The 17,336-nt window shown below is 37.7% G+C and overlaps 1 protein-coding gene across 1 annotated transcript in view; it reads left to right on the forward strand.

The window, feature by feature from the left end:
* The window catches only part of LOC139711038 (pecanex-like protein 1), a 135,734-nt gene that overhangs the window by 13,011 nt on the left and 105,387 nt on the right, over nt 1-17,336 (forward strand). Inside the window, exons 2-5 of the mRNA XM_071622962.1 lie at nt 2,219-2,484; nt 12,322-12,436; nt 16,011-16,200; nt 16,915-17,007. Coding sequence (XP_071479063.1) covers nt 2,219-2,484; nt 12,322-12,436; nt 16,011-16,200; nt 16,915-17,007 — 664 coding nt within the window. The remainder of the gene's footprint in view (nt 1-2,218; nt 2,485-12,321; nt 12,437-16,010; nt 16,201-16,914; nt 17,008-17,336) is intronic.

Below are 17,336 nucleotides of genomic sequence, written 5' to 3' on the forward strand. Positions count from 1 at the left end.
GAGTGCTGTTTGGCTAGGGTACCAATCACATCCAGTAACAGTTCAAGTTGTGAGTGAATTGTCCCAATCAGAGAAAACAGATATATTTTAATTATAATTATTCCGTCTGCCATAATCTGAAACCTGAGCAAATGATAGACTTGGCGCCCTGCTCGAGTAACATGAAGCCAAAATGATCTTAACAATTATGTTGATCTTTTATGAATGGCACTGTCTGTGAAAATTATTAGAGATCTCTCAAAAAAACAGAAAAAAAGAAGAAAGAAATGAAATACCAAGCTTGCGCACATCTAAAAGTTGAATTATTTATCCTGTGACAGAAAGCCACATGGTCGTGACATCATGAAGACTGAAAGAGAATGTCCCAACCAACACTGCTATTTTCCCTAGAACGCACCGATTCACCATACTTCTGTAGAAATGTTGGGGAGGGGAAGGGGTAAAGATGGGTGCCCCTCAATTATTAATTGCTTCCCAGATGCCTCCCCGTGAAATTTCAGGCCCCATATGCCACTCTGCACAAAACAACAAAAACTAAAGGCATTTTGCTTTCAGTTGTATGTCCCTCCCCTCCCCCCCCCCCCCCAGAAAAAAAAAAAGAAAAAAAAAAAGAGAGAAAAAAATCACAACTGCTTGTGTGCATACATCAGAATATACTGTCTCGACATGGTGCAGAGATTGAATATGCACACTGGGTATTAGACGTTTGTAGACACCACTAAATAGCTTGATGCATAAATGCTATAGCAGCCTGCCACATCAAGAGAACACATTAGGTTTATATTCTCACTGCCAGTTACAATTACCAATGAATTATGAGCTGACAGTCGTATTGTGTACACCACATTCCTATCACATATTGTACAATCGTAGATTTGACTAAATTTGTATGTCATCAGAATGCAGACGCATACAGCCATTGACTTCTTTCGGTTTTCCAGCCATTCACAAATATTATCTGAGGGGGTTATGGATCCGTATTGATTGAGCAGGGGCGGGGGCCCACTGGAAATGAGGAAGTGCCTGTTATTAGAAAGTATGGATTTAGCGCTGGGTTCATCTCATTTGCGCTTGACCTTGTGGAGTACGGTTTCATGAAGACTGATTCGTTTATATTTGTGTATGTGTAATGAGAAAAATTAAGAAATTAAATGTATAATGCAGCGTTGCCAGAGTAGCAATTATCATGATGATGATGATAATCATTTTGTTGTCATTGATATTGATCGTGATATTGATAACAGTGATAACTCTGTATTATAGTAATAATGAAAGCAATGATGACAAGACTATTAATGAAATTTATCGCTTAGGCCAAAAAAAAAAAAATTGTTGTATTGGCGTAACCCGCCCGACCCTAAAAATTCCGCCGACCCTATGTTTTTTTATTATTTTTTTGCTATCGATATCAAGTATCTTGTTGACTGCGATCGTGATCGCAAAAAAACCGGAAGTGGAAACGGCTCTGGGGATATCGGATGTACGAAGGAGAGATCTCGCTAGCGCCTCGCATAGCCTCGCTTGATCAGTACGTCATCTGTTTCCAACACGGACGCATACTCTATCAAGATTTATATAGTGTATACTTAGCATTTAGACTGCAATGTATTGTGCACAGTTTTGCCATAGGTTTCTTGTGTGGAGAACTTACACGAATCTGTATATGTGGGACTGTAATAGAGATCGCCGTGTGCGATGAAAAGATCGTACATATGGGTCAATTTGCATCTGATCTTATCTAAGTCAAAATACTAAAATATGAAGTGAAAACATTCAGAATGGGGATTTCAACATCTTTAAATTCTGTGAAGGGGTATAATTTGAGTAATATCGGCCTCATAAATGATTTGTAGAATAGATGAACACCGCACATACGGTGCAGCAGTTGTAACTGTTTACTGAGCACGAGTTTTACACGTAAAATGCAGGTAGCCAAAAAAAAAAAAAAAATCCGCCCGACCGACCCTATTTGAAAATCTCATGTTACGCCAATACAATCTTTTTTTTTTTTTGGCCTTATGTTAGTTGTAGTGTAAATATTAGACACGAATTTGAATTTATGGACTTGAAAGCAGCAATGATATGCAGCTGTGAAAGGAGTATAATTCTAAACTTAACTTGTTTTACTTTAAGGTACAGTTTCTTTATGTTATGAAGTTGGATAAATTTTCTGTTCTGTACCTTAAAATGACTTGTTCATCCCCCCCCCTTTCCCCAGGCTTTCGCCCCAACTCTAGCAGTATGGATTGTCTACGGCATCCTCGTCGCCATCCTCTTCAGCGCGGTCAAGGTCGTCAGCTACCGCATGCACCTCATGTTCGACGTCGGCGAGCCGGAGGGCAGCGGCCAGGACGAGAACGGGAACCAGAAGGGGGCCAAGAAGGGGGAGGGCGAGGAGGCAGAGTCTAGCTCCCAGAGCCGAGACTTGGAGAAGGGGACAAGCAGCACCCTCAGTGCTCAGGGTCACAGCTCCTCCAGAATAGGGTGAGTTCAAAAGTTTTCGGAGGTTGTTTTCTTCTTCTTCTTTATTATGTTGCGAATTTTTACTCCTCGCGAAATTCGCGAAAATTTCTGGTTTCACAGTATGCTATATTTGATTCTGTCCAAGAAGTTAAAAATATCCTGTTTAAAATTCCATTTCTTCAAGAGGAGAATAGTAAAAAGGGGGGATATAACTTCAGAAAATACGTACAGGAAATGATCAGAGATTCTTGTACAGAGATTACATGTATTGTAACTATTACCAGCATGCTTGCCTACAATTGTAGTTCAAGGATCGTTTCAAAGAAACTATTCGAGCTCGCAGTCTGTTTGATCTGTTGGCTAAATCGTTTCCATACATCAACTGGAAGGAAACGATCCACTTTTGTTTTTTTAATGTTGTTCAAATGGCCAGACATTTAAATTGCCACACAGCCAAACCTCTGCCAAAGTATCCTTACAATGTTGTCTGATTACTGGCTGTGACGTAATTTTTCTGACACGTCCAGCATTTGGTTCGATGCCAAGTCTGGACTCCTTCCTTGCCAACTCTGTGATTGACTGATGTCATGTTTTAAGTTGAAGTTGTCCAAAAAATATTCTCAATTTAGAAAAAGAAGCAACAGAGAATTTGGCTTTACTCTTTAATACTCAAGGCAAATCAAGTTATTAGCAGCCTTTTTTCTAAATTGAGCATATCAAATAGTCTGGCATATGGATTGGTAATTAATTTTTACTGGATATGGGAGGATTCTGCGTAAATAGAGTATACATGAGTTCTGGGCCACAGACCAAACCAAGAAACATGTGGAGTTTTCAATAAAGGAATTCATTACATGAAACTGGAATTTTAATTTTGTCACGTGTGTCTAAATCTCATGGAATTACTTGAAGTAGAAAAAATGTTCTGAAAGATGTCATTGTCAGCTTTTCTTTGTATGCCAAATCTGTTTCCTATCTAGATTCTGTAACGGAACAAGCAATTTTTCATAAAACAATTGCAACATTGTGATCAATCCATGCTGAATTGTTATAGAAAGCTACTGTATGAATATTTGTTGTTGAAGCTCCCTAATCCCTATAGTGACTGCCTAGTGTGAGCAATTACTTCACAAAGGGGGACTTTTGTTTTACATGCAGTATACGCACCCAGGTGGTCAACAATTTGAAATTTGTAATTGGATTTTGTATCATCAATTCAAATTTATATATTGATGTGATTAGATTGAGAGTCATAATCATACGGTTACATTAGGTTCGTATCATTCATGATAGGAGATATGGAGGTTGTAAGATTCTCTTTACTTTCTTTCTTCAAAGAGGAAATGAAATTTTATGGAAAATATTACTTCAGAAGGCAAAAATACTGTTAGAGAGTTCCAGCACTGATGGCCCAGAATGGATATGTAGCAGTTGGACTAAGAGAATGCAGCAATATTAGTAGTTCTAACACATCAGTAAAAGTTTGAGGAAAATCAGACAATCTGTTGAAAAGTAAATACATTTTTGAAGTTTCAATGCCGCCATTGCTGGATGAGAAGACTACAACTTGTACTACAGCTTGTGATGTCACATGCATAGGATGGAATAGAATATAAAGAAAATTTAAAATATTTTCACTCTGCTCCCATAATAAAATAGCACTTGACTTGCCTCTTTCAGAAGACGGGGAAGGATATTACCCGTAGCATATATGTCAGTAATGTGTACTTTTTGAAAAAAAACAAGGAATTTTGTGAAATTCATATTTTCCTTATATCGTTTTATGCATGTGACATCATACACTGTAGTAGTCTTCTCATCCAGAAGTGACTTCAAAGAAACTTTAGAAATCCATAACTTTTGAACAGTTTGTCTGATTTTCCTCCAACATTCAGTAATGTGCTCTACTAATATTACTGCATCCTCTCAATCCTCATGTACATGAAAGTGAATCTGTCCTTTATATTTTTGGAGCAGGAGGTATTTTTATTACCCTCTTGATTTTCTGGTTTGCCCTACTAAAAAAAAAATGTTATAGATTTTGATTTGTCCATGGCCCTAGAGAAACTGCGTGCAGTCTGTTGAGTATGCCTGCAAATTGTGATGATATTTTGGAGTCTCTTTGTCGATCACGGGAGGTCAGAAGGAACATGAGGAATGTACCCTCATGTTTTACGCCTTTACATGACTCTTTATGTCTTATATGATTCTTACTTCCTTTTGCAGGGTTGAGTGGGAAAAGGAGATCATGTATTAAAGGGTGTGTACAGTTCTGGTCGAGGTGAGGCTGTACACGTAGCTTTTAACGTATTGCGAGATATTCAGAAACCACTCTACGAGATGTCAAAGAACATGCAATTCTAAGGGGTATCGAAAGTTTATTTGATGAAAATCAGTTTTGAAATGGTTGAGATATCCAAAAACAAGGTGAAACAAAGAGATTCTAATAAAAGGCGTGGCCTGTCGCCTTTTATTATTATCACTTTTTGGGATATCTCAGCCATTTGAAAACCAATTTTCATCAAATAAACATTGAATCCTTCTTAAAATTACATGCTCTTTCATATTTCATATAAGAGGTTTCTCATTATCTCACTTAGGAATGTCCAACACATGAATCCCCACTTCAACCAGTACTGTACAGTCCCTTTAAAGAACTTAAATACATAATACCCTATATGTGTATATTGCACTGATCTGTAGTATCAAGGGTGTATTTTTGAGAAAGGGCACTTTGGAGATTAAAAGTGGATGGGGGAGGGAGGGTAAAAAAGGATTTTGACTGTATGATGTGATATTGAATAATGCTGTAGAAATAGCCCCAATTAGCTTAAACATTTTAATTCAGTTTTTCTTCATGGCTCCAAAGCTGCCAAGGAGATACAGTAATAAACAAAAGGGCATTTTTTATAACAGTTCTGGTTACTGTATTACGTCATTGAAACTGGGAAGAGGCTTGCTTAGCAGTGCCAGCGAGTCTGAGGGTTACTGATATTATCTAACCAATAGTTTGCAAAATGAAAAGCGGTGGAATCATTTGGCAAGTGCAGTTTTCCAAGAATCGCAGTGGGATTCACTTTGTGCTTGACTTTCTGGTCACTAATGATCTGTAGTGTTGGAGCCAGTTGGCTCTTCTAAATTATGTAGGAAGTTATTTCCACTGTGTGGACTGACTGGATCTCATTGCATACGACATGTGTGTAGCAAGCTGCAGACACATGTCTCCATGAAATTCTTGATACTGTGTTCTTGGAATGTGTACATTTACTGGGTACCAGAATTTTGCCCTAGTGTATAGATGTGTGGTCTATGTAACTTGTGTGAAGCATTATACACCGTTGCACTTTTATAGCCGTGTGTTTCTTCATGAATGTCTCTGCCTGTGTGTACACATTGTGTCTTCGTATGTTTGGATGAGTTTTGGATATAAAACTGCTCAAATTGTTTGCTCCACTTGAAACTGCATAGTGTAATAGTTTTACCTCTTCCACAAAAACAATAGCCTGAACATTTTTGTTCTTTGCATGAAAACTAATTAAATGTGAGCTACAAGGTAGCCTTGAATTGATCTTCAAGATTCTTATGTTACTCATGGGTCTGCATAGTATGTTTGTCTCGACATTGTTCTCGTGAAATAAACATTGCATGACACATGTGAGCAGTATTTCACATACAGTATAAATAGCACAATGTCCTTAAACTGTGCCAGTATATATTGCGCAGACATGTCTTTTCAGATCCCAAGTGTGCTCAGTCACTCTAAGAAAATGTAGGCCCCAGTGTAAAACATTGTACATACCTCCGTATATTTTCGTCTGTTATGGAAGTCATTCAATGTTTATTGGGGATTGCCTTTACTGGGCTTGTAGTGTAGGGATCCTAAATGATACTGGGGACCCATAGTCTTGAGTGAGCCAGGTGGATAAATTGGAAAGTGCATCTGTGCTGGGTCCCGCCAATTGAGAGGACAGATGTCTCGAAGAGGTTAATGGATTAAATCTTCTGTCCATCCCCTTTGGAGGAAAGAGACGGGATAGGAAAGAGTGTATCCATACTAACAAATGCCAAACAGTATAGAGAGAATGACAGGATACACACGGTGTACATGCATGTTGTTGTACAAATGTTACAATATATGCCATGCTTGTTTAATACTTGTTGTTTATCAACTTACTTTATTTGCTTCTTATTGCATCTAAATTATTAAATATGTCCACATTTCTGATATAATAAACTGATTATTAAATACTAGCATATTTTTTTTTTTTTCAGTTGTTGGTTGCCAAATATTTGCATAATCAATTAATTTTGTAGGGAAGATACTATTCGAAACAAGATCTGTATAAAATGCAAGGAAGGTGGGAAATTATGGAATTATACTGTCTTTTGCTTGAAATTCATTGTGAGAAGATTATACGATACAATGACTTTATTGCAAGGAAGGAAAATAGCAGCTCACATAATGAAAGAATTCTACACGTCATTGTGTTTGTGATAACATGGATGACTGCATGAACCCATCAATGCCTTCTGCACGTACAATGTGTGTAGTTTGTAATTGGTGAGAAAGTAAGGATGTTTTGTTGAAAAAGAGAATGATGTTGACTTTCAGAGCAATCCGTCATCACTCACGTACACCTGTTACCACCCCGTGCAACGACATCCACGTGTACGACTGCTAAACTTGTAGCCTAATTACGCGCTCGTTAAAAACTGTAAATGGAAGGTCCATGTCGTCGCCAGGCGAGAACAGCCGGCAGGGGTTGCATTGAGTCACTGCGGCTATCAGGCAGTCCAATGATTCATCGGCTGCGATGTACATGTCTCATGGTTGATTGACAGCGAACGGTGATAAAATGCACTTTCATAAACACATATTTCCCAACTGTGTCATGACCAGGCCATGGCTTGTGTACTGTGCATTGTGTCCATAAATGTGCATTTTGGTGGTGGTTAGGGGGTTAAAGAAGAAATGACTGTAGTAGACAATGACAGATGATGTGAAATTCCTGCCGATGGAAACTTATCCATTCCAGAATTGCTGTGCTGTCTTTGGTATACAGTGAAACCATCAATAAAGCTGGAAACAACTGACAGCTAATATATATTCACTTTTGTGTGTGTATGATCAACTTAGATGTGTATATAATGCAATTCATATTCCATTTATTTTGCTAGGACTAGATAAAGTACATCAAGCTGTTAATGTTAGGAGTGGCCAATCTGCATGGCACAGTGTCGTACAGTGGTTGAAGGCTACAACTCTATATGGGTTTTCAAACAAGAAGTCCTTAGTTCAAGTCCTGCGTGATGCTTTACCCCATGTATAGATCCTTGTTCAAGGTTTTTACCCATGATGCCCCTTTTCACACCAGTGTATGACTGGGTACCAGGCAGTGAGCACTGGGGTAATGATAATGGCGGGCCCACTGGAAGAACAGTGTTAACAATGAATAAGCTACTGTATACGCCATATATTTAGCAAGTCTAAATTTTCGCGAATCGGTACTTCCTGATGATTTCGCGAGTGGTTATATTCGCGAGCGTGGAGTACTGTACTGAATGGAGAAATGTGGATACATGTGCGTCACATTCATGTTGGGATCAGAGTCATTATTTTTGTGTCTTTAATTTTGCGAAGAGCACTTGACTTGCGAAATTCACGAAAATAAGAACCTTGTGAAATATTTGGCGTATACAGTACTCATGATTGGAAAATAACATCCAGTATGTCTGCTCATTTATTCAGTACACCCAATCATAAGCAAACTTTCAACAGTTTTCTGTCATCTTGCTCATTTTCCTCATCAGCATTCTGTTTGATTCAGAGGTTTGAATTCTTAGTCTTTTGATGAGAAATTTACGCAGGCCTTTAATCCTAAGTCGTCATTTCATTGTAGTGTAACAATATTTCAAGTTCTATGAATAATCTGAACTGCCAAGGTCTCTGGTACTTTTAAAAAATGAAACTATGAAAAAAAAGCAATTGATCAAAATCAATGAGGGAAAAAATGAAAAAGTGACAAAAGAAATTGGGCATGACCAAATTTACCATATATTCTGCTTTTTTTTTTTCGTGAAGAGTAGTGTTAGAATTAACCATTTTGAAATTATTTTAAATGGAAGAGTGATATTTGTTTGTTGAAATTTTCGCTAATACAAAGTTGTATCTTGTTGATGACAGCACAATTTTCAAGGGTATATTTGTTTTGTTGGTTTTTTTTTGTTCAACGGAATACAAAGTGCATGTCTTCATTTGAATGCTAGTCAAGTATAACATGTAGTTCTGTTTAAGGAAGCTTCATAAATTTTGGAATATTATAGCCAACACAATGTTAAACAATGCCTTTAAATGTGGTTCCATTTTTGTGATTGCAATCTAGTCGGTTTTGAAACAACAGCGTGTTTGTTGGAATCCAGTGGACTTCGGACTTCCCTCTCTCCTTTTCCCTTAGTCCCATCATGGACCTACGTAGGTCCATGGTCCCATGTACTTACAAAATGTATGGTGCCATTTGAAAAGTTCATATCCAGATCAATAGGGCTTGATCGTGCACGGGTATAATTGTAATGTTTAGTACTGTATATTTTATGATACATTTTACTGTGTTTTTATTTTCACAAATTTTGTGAGTCAACTGATTGGGAAATTGACAGATGTGCTGTATATACCAAATTGTTAACCTGAAAATGGAAAACAGACCTTATTTCTTATTCTTTTATCTAGGTTGTTAATCACAAATTAAGTCACTCGCAGAATTGTCATACAAGTTCCATATGCACAAAATATTATACACACATAACATATATGGTCCTTTACAAAATGATTTGTGTGTGTGTGTGTGTGGGGGGGGGGGTATTCAATTCAATTCAGTTCAGTTGTCTATTTATTTCCATCAAGTTAAGAATGCATGATATAAAGTGGTACATGTCAATTTGACTTTCATCCAGTTGGGGAGAGCAGATCATTGAACACAATACAAAATATATGCACGAATGGTAAAGATGGTAAAGATTGGATAAAATTTCTCATAACCTTCCAGCTATCATGTTGTATGCGCGTAAGTGCATAGAAATCTTGATTGAAACATTAGAAGTTTTACAGATTTACACCATGTTTATTGTCCCCCCCCCCCCCATAGTTTTGTGAAAAGCTTCTGGCTTCTGTACAGTAAAGACTGTTTGAGGGTGTGGCCTGCAAGTACCATACAATTGTAGAGTGTACCGCATTTGGCTGCCACAGACTTCTGTGCATTTTAGCATTAAAGGAAGAAACAAAATTAGACTTGTAATAAATAATGTTTACTATAGCGTTTTGTCGTTTCATATTTTATTCGTGAAATGTTGATACATTGTACCACATGTACAATTGTACATCACAGGCCTGCATGTACCGGTACACAGTGGCAACTGCATACCATGTGCAAGTCAGATACATGTATATGTATGTCGTTGCCTCACATGTGTTTCAATCTTCACTCAAATTTCCATTTTCGACAAGACATCAAACAAAAATATCTCTTTTGAATTAAATGTTTGTTGTGTTGCAATAGAGTAGCGACTGCGACTTTGAGAGGGATACAGTAGGTATGTTTAAATACTTGTTTTATCGCTGACTGAAAACATAATTTTTAATGATATTCTTATAGGTGCACAAAGCAATGGGAGAGTTATGAGTTGATGATATCATCACCACAGCTCATTTGCATATGGTTGTGACCAATAGCATCATTTGGTTAAATCTGTGAAACTTTTATTTGCACTCCATACACATACATAGTATACCTTGTACATGTACACTGTAGCAGCTAACTATTTGTAAAAATACAACAATGTACTAACTGTAGTATTCATTAGTCATTCCAACCTGTGAAAACTGTTTTTGATGCATAAAATTCTGCATATTGTAATTCTTGAAATAGTTTGTGCTCCTATGCAAAACAATCCACTATTTCTTTATAGTAATTTTCATCAGAATGATTAGTAAAGTATACACAAAAGACGTGTTGGCAGCTAATGTGTACACAACTGTCTTGATTTAAGTCTGATTTTGCTGAAACTTCTATCATTTTGGTGAACTTTAATAACCTCAATCTAACTTCCTGATGTCTACAATGTGAATGTTGTGTATTTCTAAAGCTGCTCTGTAGCACGCCACTGTGGCAAGAAAGAACTTGTTTCAGCTATTACAAACTCTGCATGTCGTGCACGAATGGGTGATGGTATTCAACCATGAATGGAACCCTCGCTTGCAAATTATAGTGGTTGGGGGGGGGGGGGGAGGACATGACATGAAATCTAACATGGTGACCCAAAAGGTCAACTAATTCTGCTGACGTGCCTTGTATGGAATTTGGTCTGTTGACATTTTGTTTGACTTAAAGTGTGTAATACAAGAAGTACCATTCCGCTATAAAGATACATTACTGCACTTTGCAGTCTGCCTGTGAAGCCATGAAGAACAGACCCAAGCAATGAAATTTTGTCTTTTAGCCATGATGATTATATCAGAACTTATTGAGGATAATGGTGATGGTAGTGATAACAAAAATATTGACAATGGTAAAATTATGATACTGACAGTCAGTGATATTTGAATAAATTATGTATTAAAATATTAGTGCCATTGCTCCTACTTGTACATTGTATGCTTCTACTACTACTACTACTACTGCTACTACTACTACTACTGTTGCTACTACTACAACTACTACTACTACTACTACTACTTCTGCTACTACTACTATTACCACTACTACTTCTACTACTGCTGCTGTTACTACAGTGTAGTACTACTAATGATATCATTACAGGTACCAGTGCTACTAGCAGTCATGATCTCAGTGAAGTAGACACAATCAGTGAGAGTGAGAGGAATTGAGTTTTCAGTTGAAACTGGCTGAATATGATCACCAAATCAAGAGCAGTTTCCTTGAAAACTGTGGATTTTGATGGAAAGGTGCATCCATCTTCTGTTGATAGCTCGATACATTCTACTACTTCAGGAGTGTGAATAGCTATAAATAGCCATGATTGCAGCCACTGTTGTGGATGCATGAATTGTGACTAATGCACATGTATGTACGATACGTCAAAAGCTGCCACCATTTGTGTTTCCTGGTCTTCACATTTACAGTACTGCATAATTTGTATTGTAGGTCTGTACTGAAAATACAGTGTTTAGAGATCTGTTAGCATTATTGTAAGTGGTAATAAATAATGGCTGGATATCATAATGAACAACTGCCATTGCCAGTGCAAAGCCTGTGCAAAGCCTGTGCAATTCCTAGGTAGCCATGTGATTTATATAGCTGGGTATGTGATATGATATCAAATACTGTTTTAATGTGCCCTCTTGAAATGTCACGATCTACTCTGTTGCTGTTAATAGCGTTTAGAGCAACGGTTACATGTCATTATTTGTATCTTGGTTAAACCATGACAAATATTGCAATATATTGGCATGATAAAGTTAACAATAAACCAAGATATGCTTATGGTTGAGGGCATATTACTGGAACTAAGGAAAATGTGCAGTTGAAAGTCAACATGATATACATTATTAGATAAAAATGAATGTTTAAGGGTAATGCTTTTGATTTTTTTTAAAGATTTGTCCACATTATAGAGGAATTTTATTCATTTTCCCCTTTAAATGAAAGCATTGGATCAAAGTGAAGAGTTGTTGTAATGTACAGTTTGTCTTAAACCAGCCAAATATCAAGAATGCTATCAATGTCCATTTCAATTTGGGGAAGTTGGTTGATGGAAACCATGGAAAATAATTCAGCTGCAGTTGCAAGTTTTCAGTTGTTTAGGATTATGATTTTGTTGCAATTTGTTTCCTTTTCTACCCAGGGAGGACAGTGATGCTATTGAGATGGTGGAGCTGAACTCCAATCGCCCAAACTACCAATCCGGCACCGCCTCCTCTAGGAGCAGGACCGCATCATCCAACAAGAGCACCAGAGTGGTAAGGAGGAAAAATGTCCATTCCATTTTTGTCTAGCCCACCGGAGGTGTGGGGAGACTAAGGGATCGCCTGCGGCGTCTGTTCATCCGTCGTCCGTCCGTCCATCGTCTGTCCGTAACGCTACAAAAACTTGAATGACTCTCTACTGAGGATATCAATTTCAATCAAACTTGGAGGGAAGAGTGGTTATACAAAGTTATACATTTTGCCAAATATGAAGGTTACCACAAGGTCAAAGGTCACAGACAGGGGTCAACGAACTTTTAGGGCCCAATGTTAAGTTTTTATGGCGCGTTTTGATTATGGCTCATAACTTTTGATCCCTTTGTCCGTTTGTGACCAAACTTGGACGGTAGATGTCCCTTGGGGAATTAAAGGTCATCACAAGGTCAAAGATCACAGAAAGGGGTCAACAAATTTTTAGGGCCCATTGTTAAGTTTTCATGGCGTGTTTCGATTATGGCTCATAACTTTTGGTCCCTTTGTCCGTTTGTGAATGGGCGAGACACAATTTGGCTTTTGCCTTGTTGTTATTGTAGTGGGTTTTTTTTTTGTGGTTTTTTTTCAAACATCCCACATGTGGTGCAGTGCTGTAGCAGAGATGCCATCTGCTACATTATGCACTATTTTGTACTGTCTTTTATTGAAAATACTACAGATTTTATGGAAAATATTGCTTTCCTAAATTGTGTTACTACGTATGTCTGTTGCAGGGTGGGTAAGATATTTTGTATTCCACCAATGGGGCCTACATTTATATAATCAAGTTTACATAAAAATGTATTTAAGGAAGCCTGATTTGATTGCAGCTTCCATGAATAATCATTGGTATCAATTAGTCATGACCAAATGAAGAAAATAACAGAATAATTAGGAAAGTTGAGGAATAGAATATAAAAGTGCAATAACCATAGTTGATTCACACTGTTTGAGTGGTCACACTTCCAATTTAAGTACACAATCATATTTGTCAATGTACATGCAAGACATGAAAAAAATAAAGAATTGGTCATGATCACAAGGGAAAAAAATAACACAAAATACAAAATCGCAACTGTTTGATGTGCTATAAAATTTTGTTTCATTTTCACTGCTGTGAAACCAGATCCATAGACCAATAGACACTTGAACCATACATACAGTATAAGCATATTACGCCCTACTTTACCAGCAGGTAATATGTGTACACTATTCTTTTGGGGTTAGTGCTAATCTTAGCTCGAAGCTGCTTAGCACCCCCTCCCCCGTAGTCTTATGTGGCTTTATTGCATCAAATACCTTGAAAAAGACAGACATTTGTCTAGGCTGTGTGTAGGGAGACATCCCTTTCCACAGTAACTGGATGAGTCATTCATGAAGGTTATATCAATTGCATTTTGTCTTCTTCTTCTTCCTCATCATTAGTATCACAGGCTTCTGTCCCATGCAATAAGTGTGTTTTTACAGTATAGGTACTGTAGATATAAAGCAGTCTGAATTAATCTGCCTCTGAATTTCCAAAAGAAGCCATGCTTGTTGAAATATAACAAGCATGGCTTCTTTGTAGAGAAGACATTTCATACAAGAGACATGTTTTGTAATTAAGGTTTGCAGACAGTTGTTGTGAAAGGACCAAATTTTGACATCAGCTAACCTGTAGGATGATTCACAAATTTCAGAAAAATACATTCAGAACTACAATGCATGCATCCATAAACATGTTTGTGTATTTGTTGGTAGCTATTGAAGTACTACACATGGTCTTCCATCCAGTTTCAAGGACATTCATGTTACTGCATGATTAAGCAGTCATTCCATAGTTTTGAAAGCTCTCTCTGAATGCACTGACTGGCGCCAATCAAAACTGAAAGAGTTGTGTTTTTTATACAATTTGTGGCATGTGAGGTGATACCAATAAGCTTTGTTCTAATAAAACTGACAGCAGCACACTTGTTACTTGTATCAGTCATACCAAAACAGCATGTTTATGGTGATAAGTACGTCATACATTCACTTTAGCGACAGATGTTTCAATGATGCTCATGGAATTACGATATTCATATTATATCTAAATTAACCTCTCTGACGTGTTTGGAAAGGAGGAAAATAGTGCTCTTCTACTAGAATGTCCACTTAAGGGAAGTAGAAATGACAGCCACTTCAGACAGATGCTACAAATGAGAATAGATGGCTTTTCTTATCACATTGTAGTAGTTGTGAAAGCCACTGCCACATTTAGCCAGTGGCTCCACTAGGTTTTGAGAATAATTATAGAATGGGTTCAAGGGAATCCTGCAATCTCATTGGTGGAGAGCTGTGCATCAATGTTCACTGGCAGCATGTTTGATATTAAGTAATCATTGAGATCACTGGCAATAGCCACTATAGATATGCTATCATGTACTTGTAGCCAAATAGTTTGTGCACTTGGCAAGCGTTTGCGCACTTAGCGAGAGATGACTGGCTATACGTACCATGATAACAAGTAACAAGAGTTCGCGCGCTTACAAATGTAGCAAGCATTTGCGCACTTAGCAAGAGATGGCTAGCAGTAATTACTGGAACATGGTTTGTATCTATGGCAAGCCAAAAGGATTTGCATCCAGTAAATTTGCCAGGCATTGTAATAGTAGGAAAAACAATTCAAACAATCAGGTTTTCTGGCAAAAATTAGTCCACCGTCCTATAATACAAATGATGTAAATGTCTTTTTGTGCATCAATAGGAATAATGTGTATGCGGTAACTCTGGAATCTGGTCTAAACCCACTCGGCTACGCCTTGTGAGTTAAACAATTCCATAGTTACCTTATACACACAATTCCTACTGATGCACTTGGACCTTTGCATCATTTGTATACTGAGGGACTGTGTTTGTGAGGAGGTGTCTTGTAAACTTTACAAAGATATGTCAAACAAGCCTGACTTTTGCCTCGCATGCATAGATCTCCGCAGCAACACAAAGCGAAAGCATGCCGAAAGGAAGTGCAGTTGATTTCCTGAGAAAAGCTCAGTCAAAATCTATAGACGTCAGAATGCGTGTTAAGCAACTTCCACGTTTTCTGCCGAAATGGTATTCCCCAGTGCAATTAATGCTGTCATCAATGCAATTGTGTAATGCACATTTCAAGCCGCACTTTAGCTTGGTTGGCGTTGATTAGTTTTCACTGCAGCCCAAACATGATTCAGGAGATTGAGTGACACAAACAGCATGTTATGTCATGTCCCAATTTCCTGGTGACATCTAAGGAACCACAAATGAGGAACTGGTAGCAATTCATTGTTTTAATGTATATTAAAGGGATAGTATAGTATTGGTTGAGATGAGGATATTCATCTTTTAACTTTTTGAGAGATACTTAAAAGCAAAAACCACTGTATGAAATGTAAGTTAGCATACAATTCTAAGAGGAATTCAAAGTTTATTTGATTAAAATTGTTTTTTTTTAAATAAATGACTGAGATATCCAAAAACAAAGTAAAACAAAGCAATCCTAACAATAGTTTTGGGAGGATTTTTTAGTGGTCATAAGTGACAGGTGGCCATTATAAGGCAGGTTTGACTGTACTTTCCCTCCTTGTCATCATCCACACAGAGCGACGACACCCTTGGCAATGGCAACATCGAAGTCGAGGTCCACCAGAGGAAAGACCTGGCGGCATTGGAGGAGACCCTGCTTCAGGCCCTGAGTGCCATTGACAAGAGTCACCTGGAAAGCAGTCCTACCCAGGAAGACGGTCCCGAGAGTGCAGAGCCTTCCTCCTGCGACGAGACCAAAGTGCAGGGTGAGACACAAAAATCTCCCAAGACCATCTTTGAGGGTAGAAAGTGTCATCTCGTCGAGAGTCCTAACCACAAGGGATTTTCAAGTTGTGATCTTGTTGGGTGATGATCTGTGTCATGGCAGTTGATCAACAACATGTGTAGAGTTTACTTTGTTTTTATAGCTCTTCACTTCCGCATCAAGAAAGCATCTCAAATGTCTCTCCCTTGAGGTCAATGCAAGATGGAAACTTGACAAAAGCTCCCCGCATTTTTTTTTTCCCATGTGTGGGTGGCATAACATTTTGTAAATCTAAACATGTTAAAAAGGAAAGTATTTGTATGCATGAATTGAAACCACAACTTTTGATGAACTCGTATCAAATCTGTTTAAGTATTCAATCCGTGCTTCATACACTTTGTATTTGAACCAGACTGGAAGACGGATGTAAAATGAGCTCTTAGCGGACTGCATCGATTATGAAAATGTTGAGAGCAACAACCTCTAAGAAAGTACAAATAACCACAAATGAGTGTTGATGACTTTAAAAAGTAATGCATAGATTAAATAGTTTACAGCCATTGAAACATGTGAATGAAATCCGCAAAGTTTGTGATTGGAGATAGCAGGCAGATTAGGCAGTGGCTTATGCAAAACTTTTTATTGATGAAGTTTAAGGAATTCCCTTCAACTCATGACAAATATCAGCAACATGCCTTTTCTTCAATCCTTGTAGGTGCAGCTGGAGGTACCAGCGGGTCCCACTCCCCCAAGCCCACCATTAGAATACAAGATGATGAACGAGGACCGTCAGTTGTGTGGTTATGTGGTAAGTGTCACAAGATGACACTCATTAGCTGTTTGATGAGGATCCTAATCTCATTGTGAAGTGATTTTGTTTTCTTTGATTTTGCATGAATTATGATGAATTGAAATATTATGAATTAGTTTTGACGACTGTGCGTGTGTGGTATATCTCACAGTTTGTTTTTCAGGTATATTTTTGCAAATTTCATGAGTTGATGGATACAAGACTTTGTATTTCTGAAATTTACATCTGGCAAAATACTGTATGCGCCAAATATTTTGTGAGATTTATATTTTCACAAATTTCACGAGTCAGATGCTATTTGTGAATTCAAAAACATGCAAAAATAT

Source organism: Diadema antillarum, unplaced genomic scaffold, assembly GCF_040938485.1.
Source record: "Diadema antillarum isolate AM-2024a unplaced genomic scaffold, OU_Dant_1.0 seq00001605_RagTag, whole genome shotgun sequence".
In the NCBI taxonomy this organism is placed as follows: Eukaryota; Metazoa; Echinodermata; class Echinoidea; order Diadematoida; family Diadematidae; genus Diadema; species Diadema antillarum.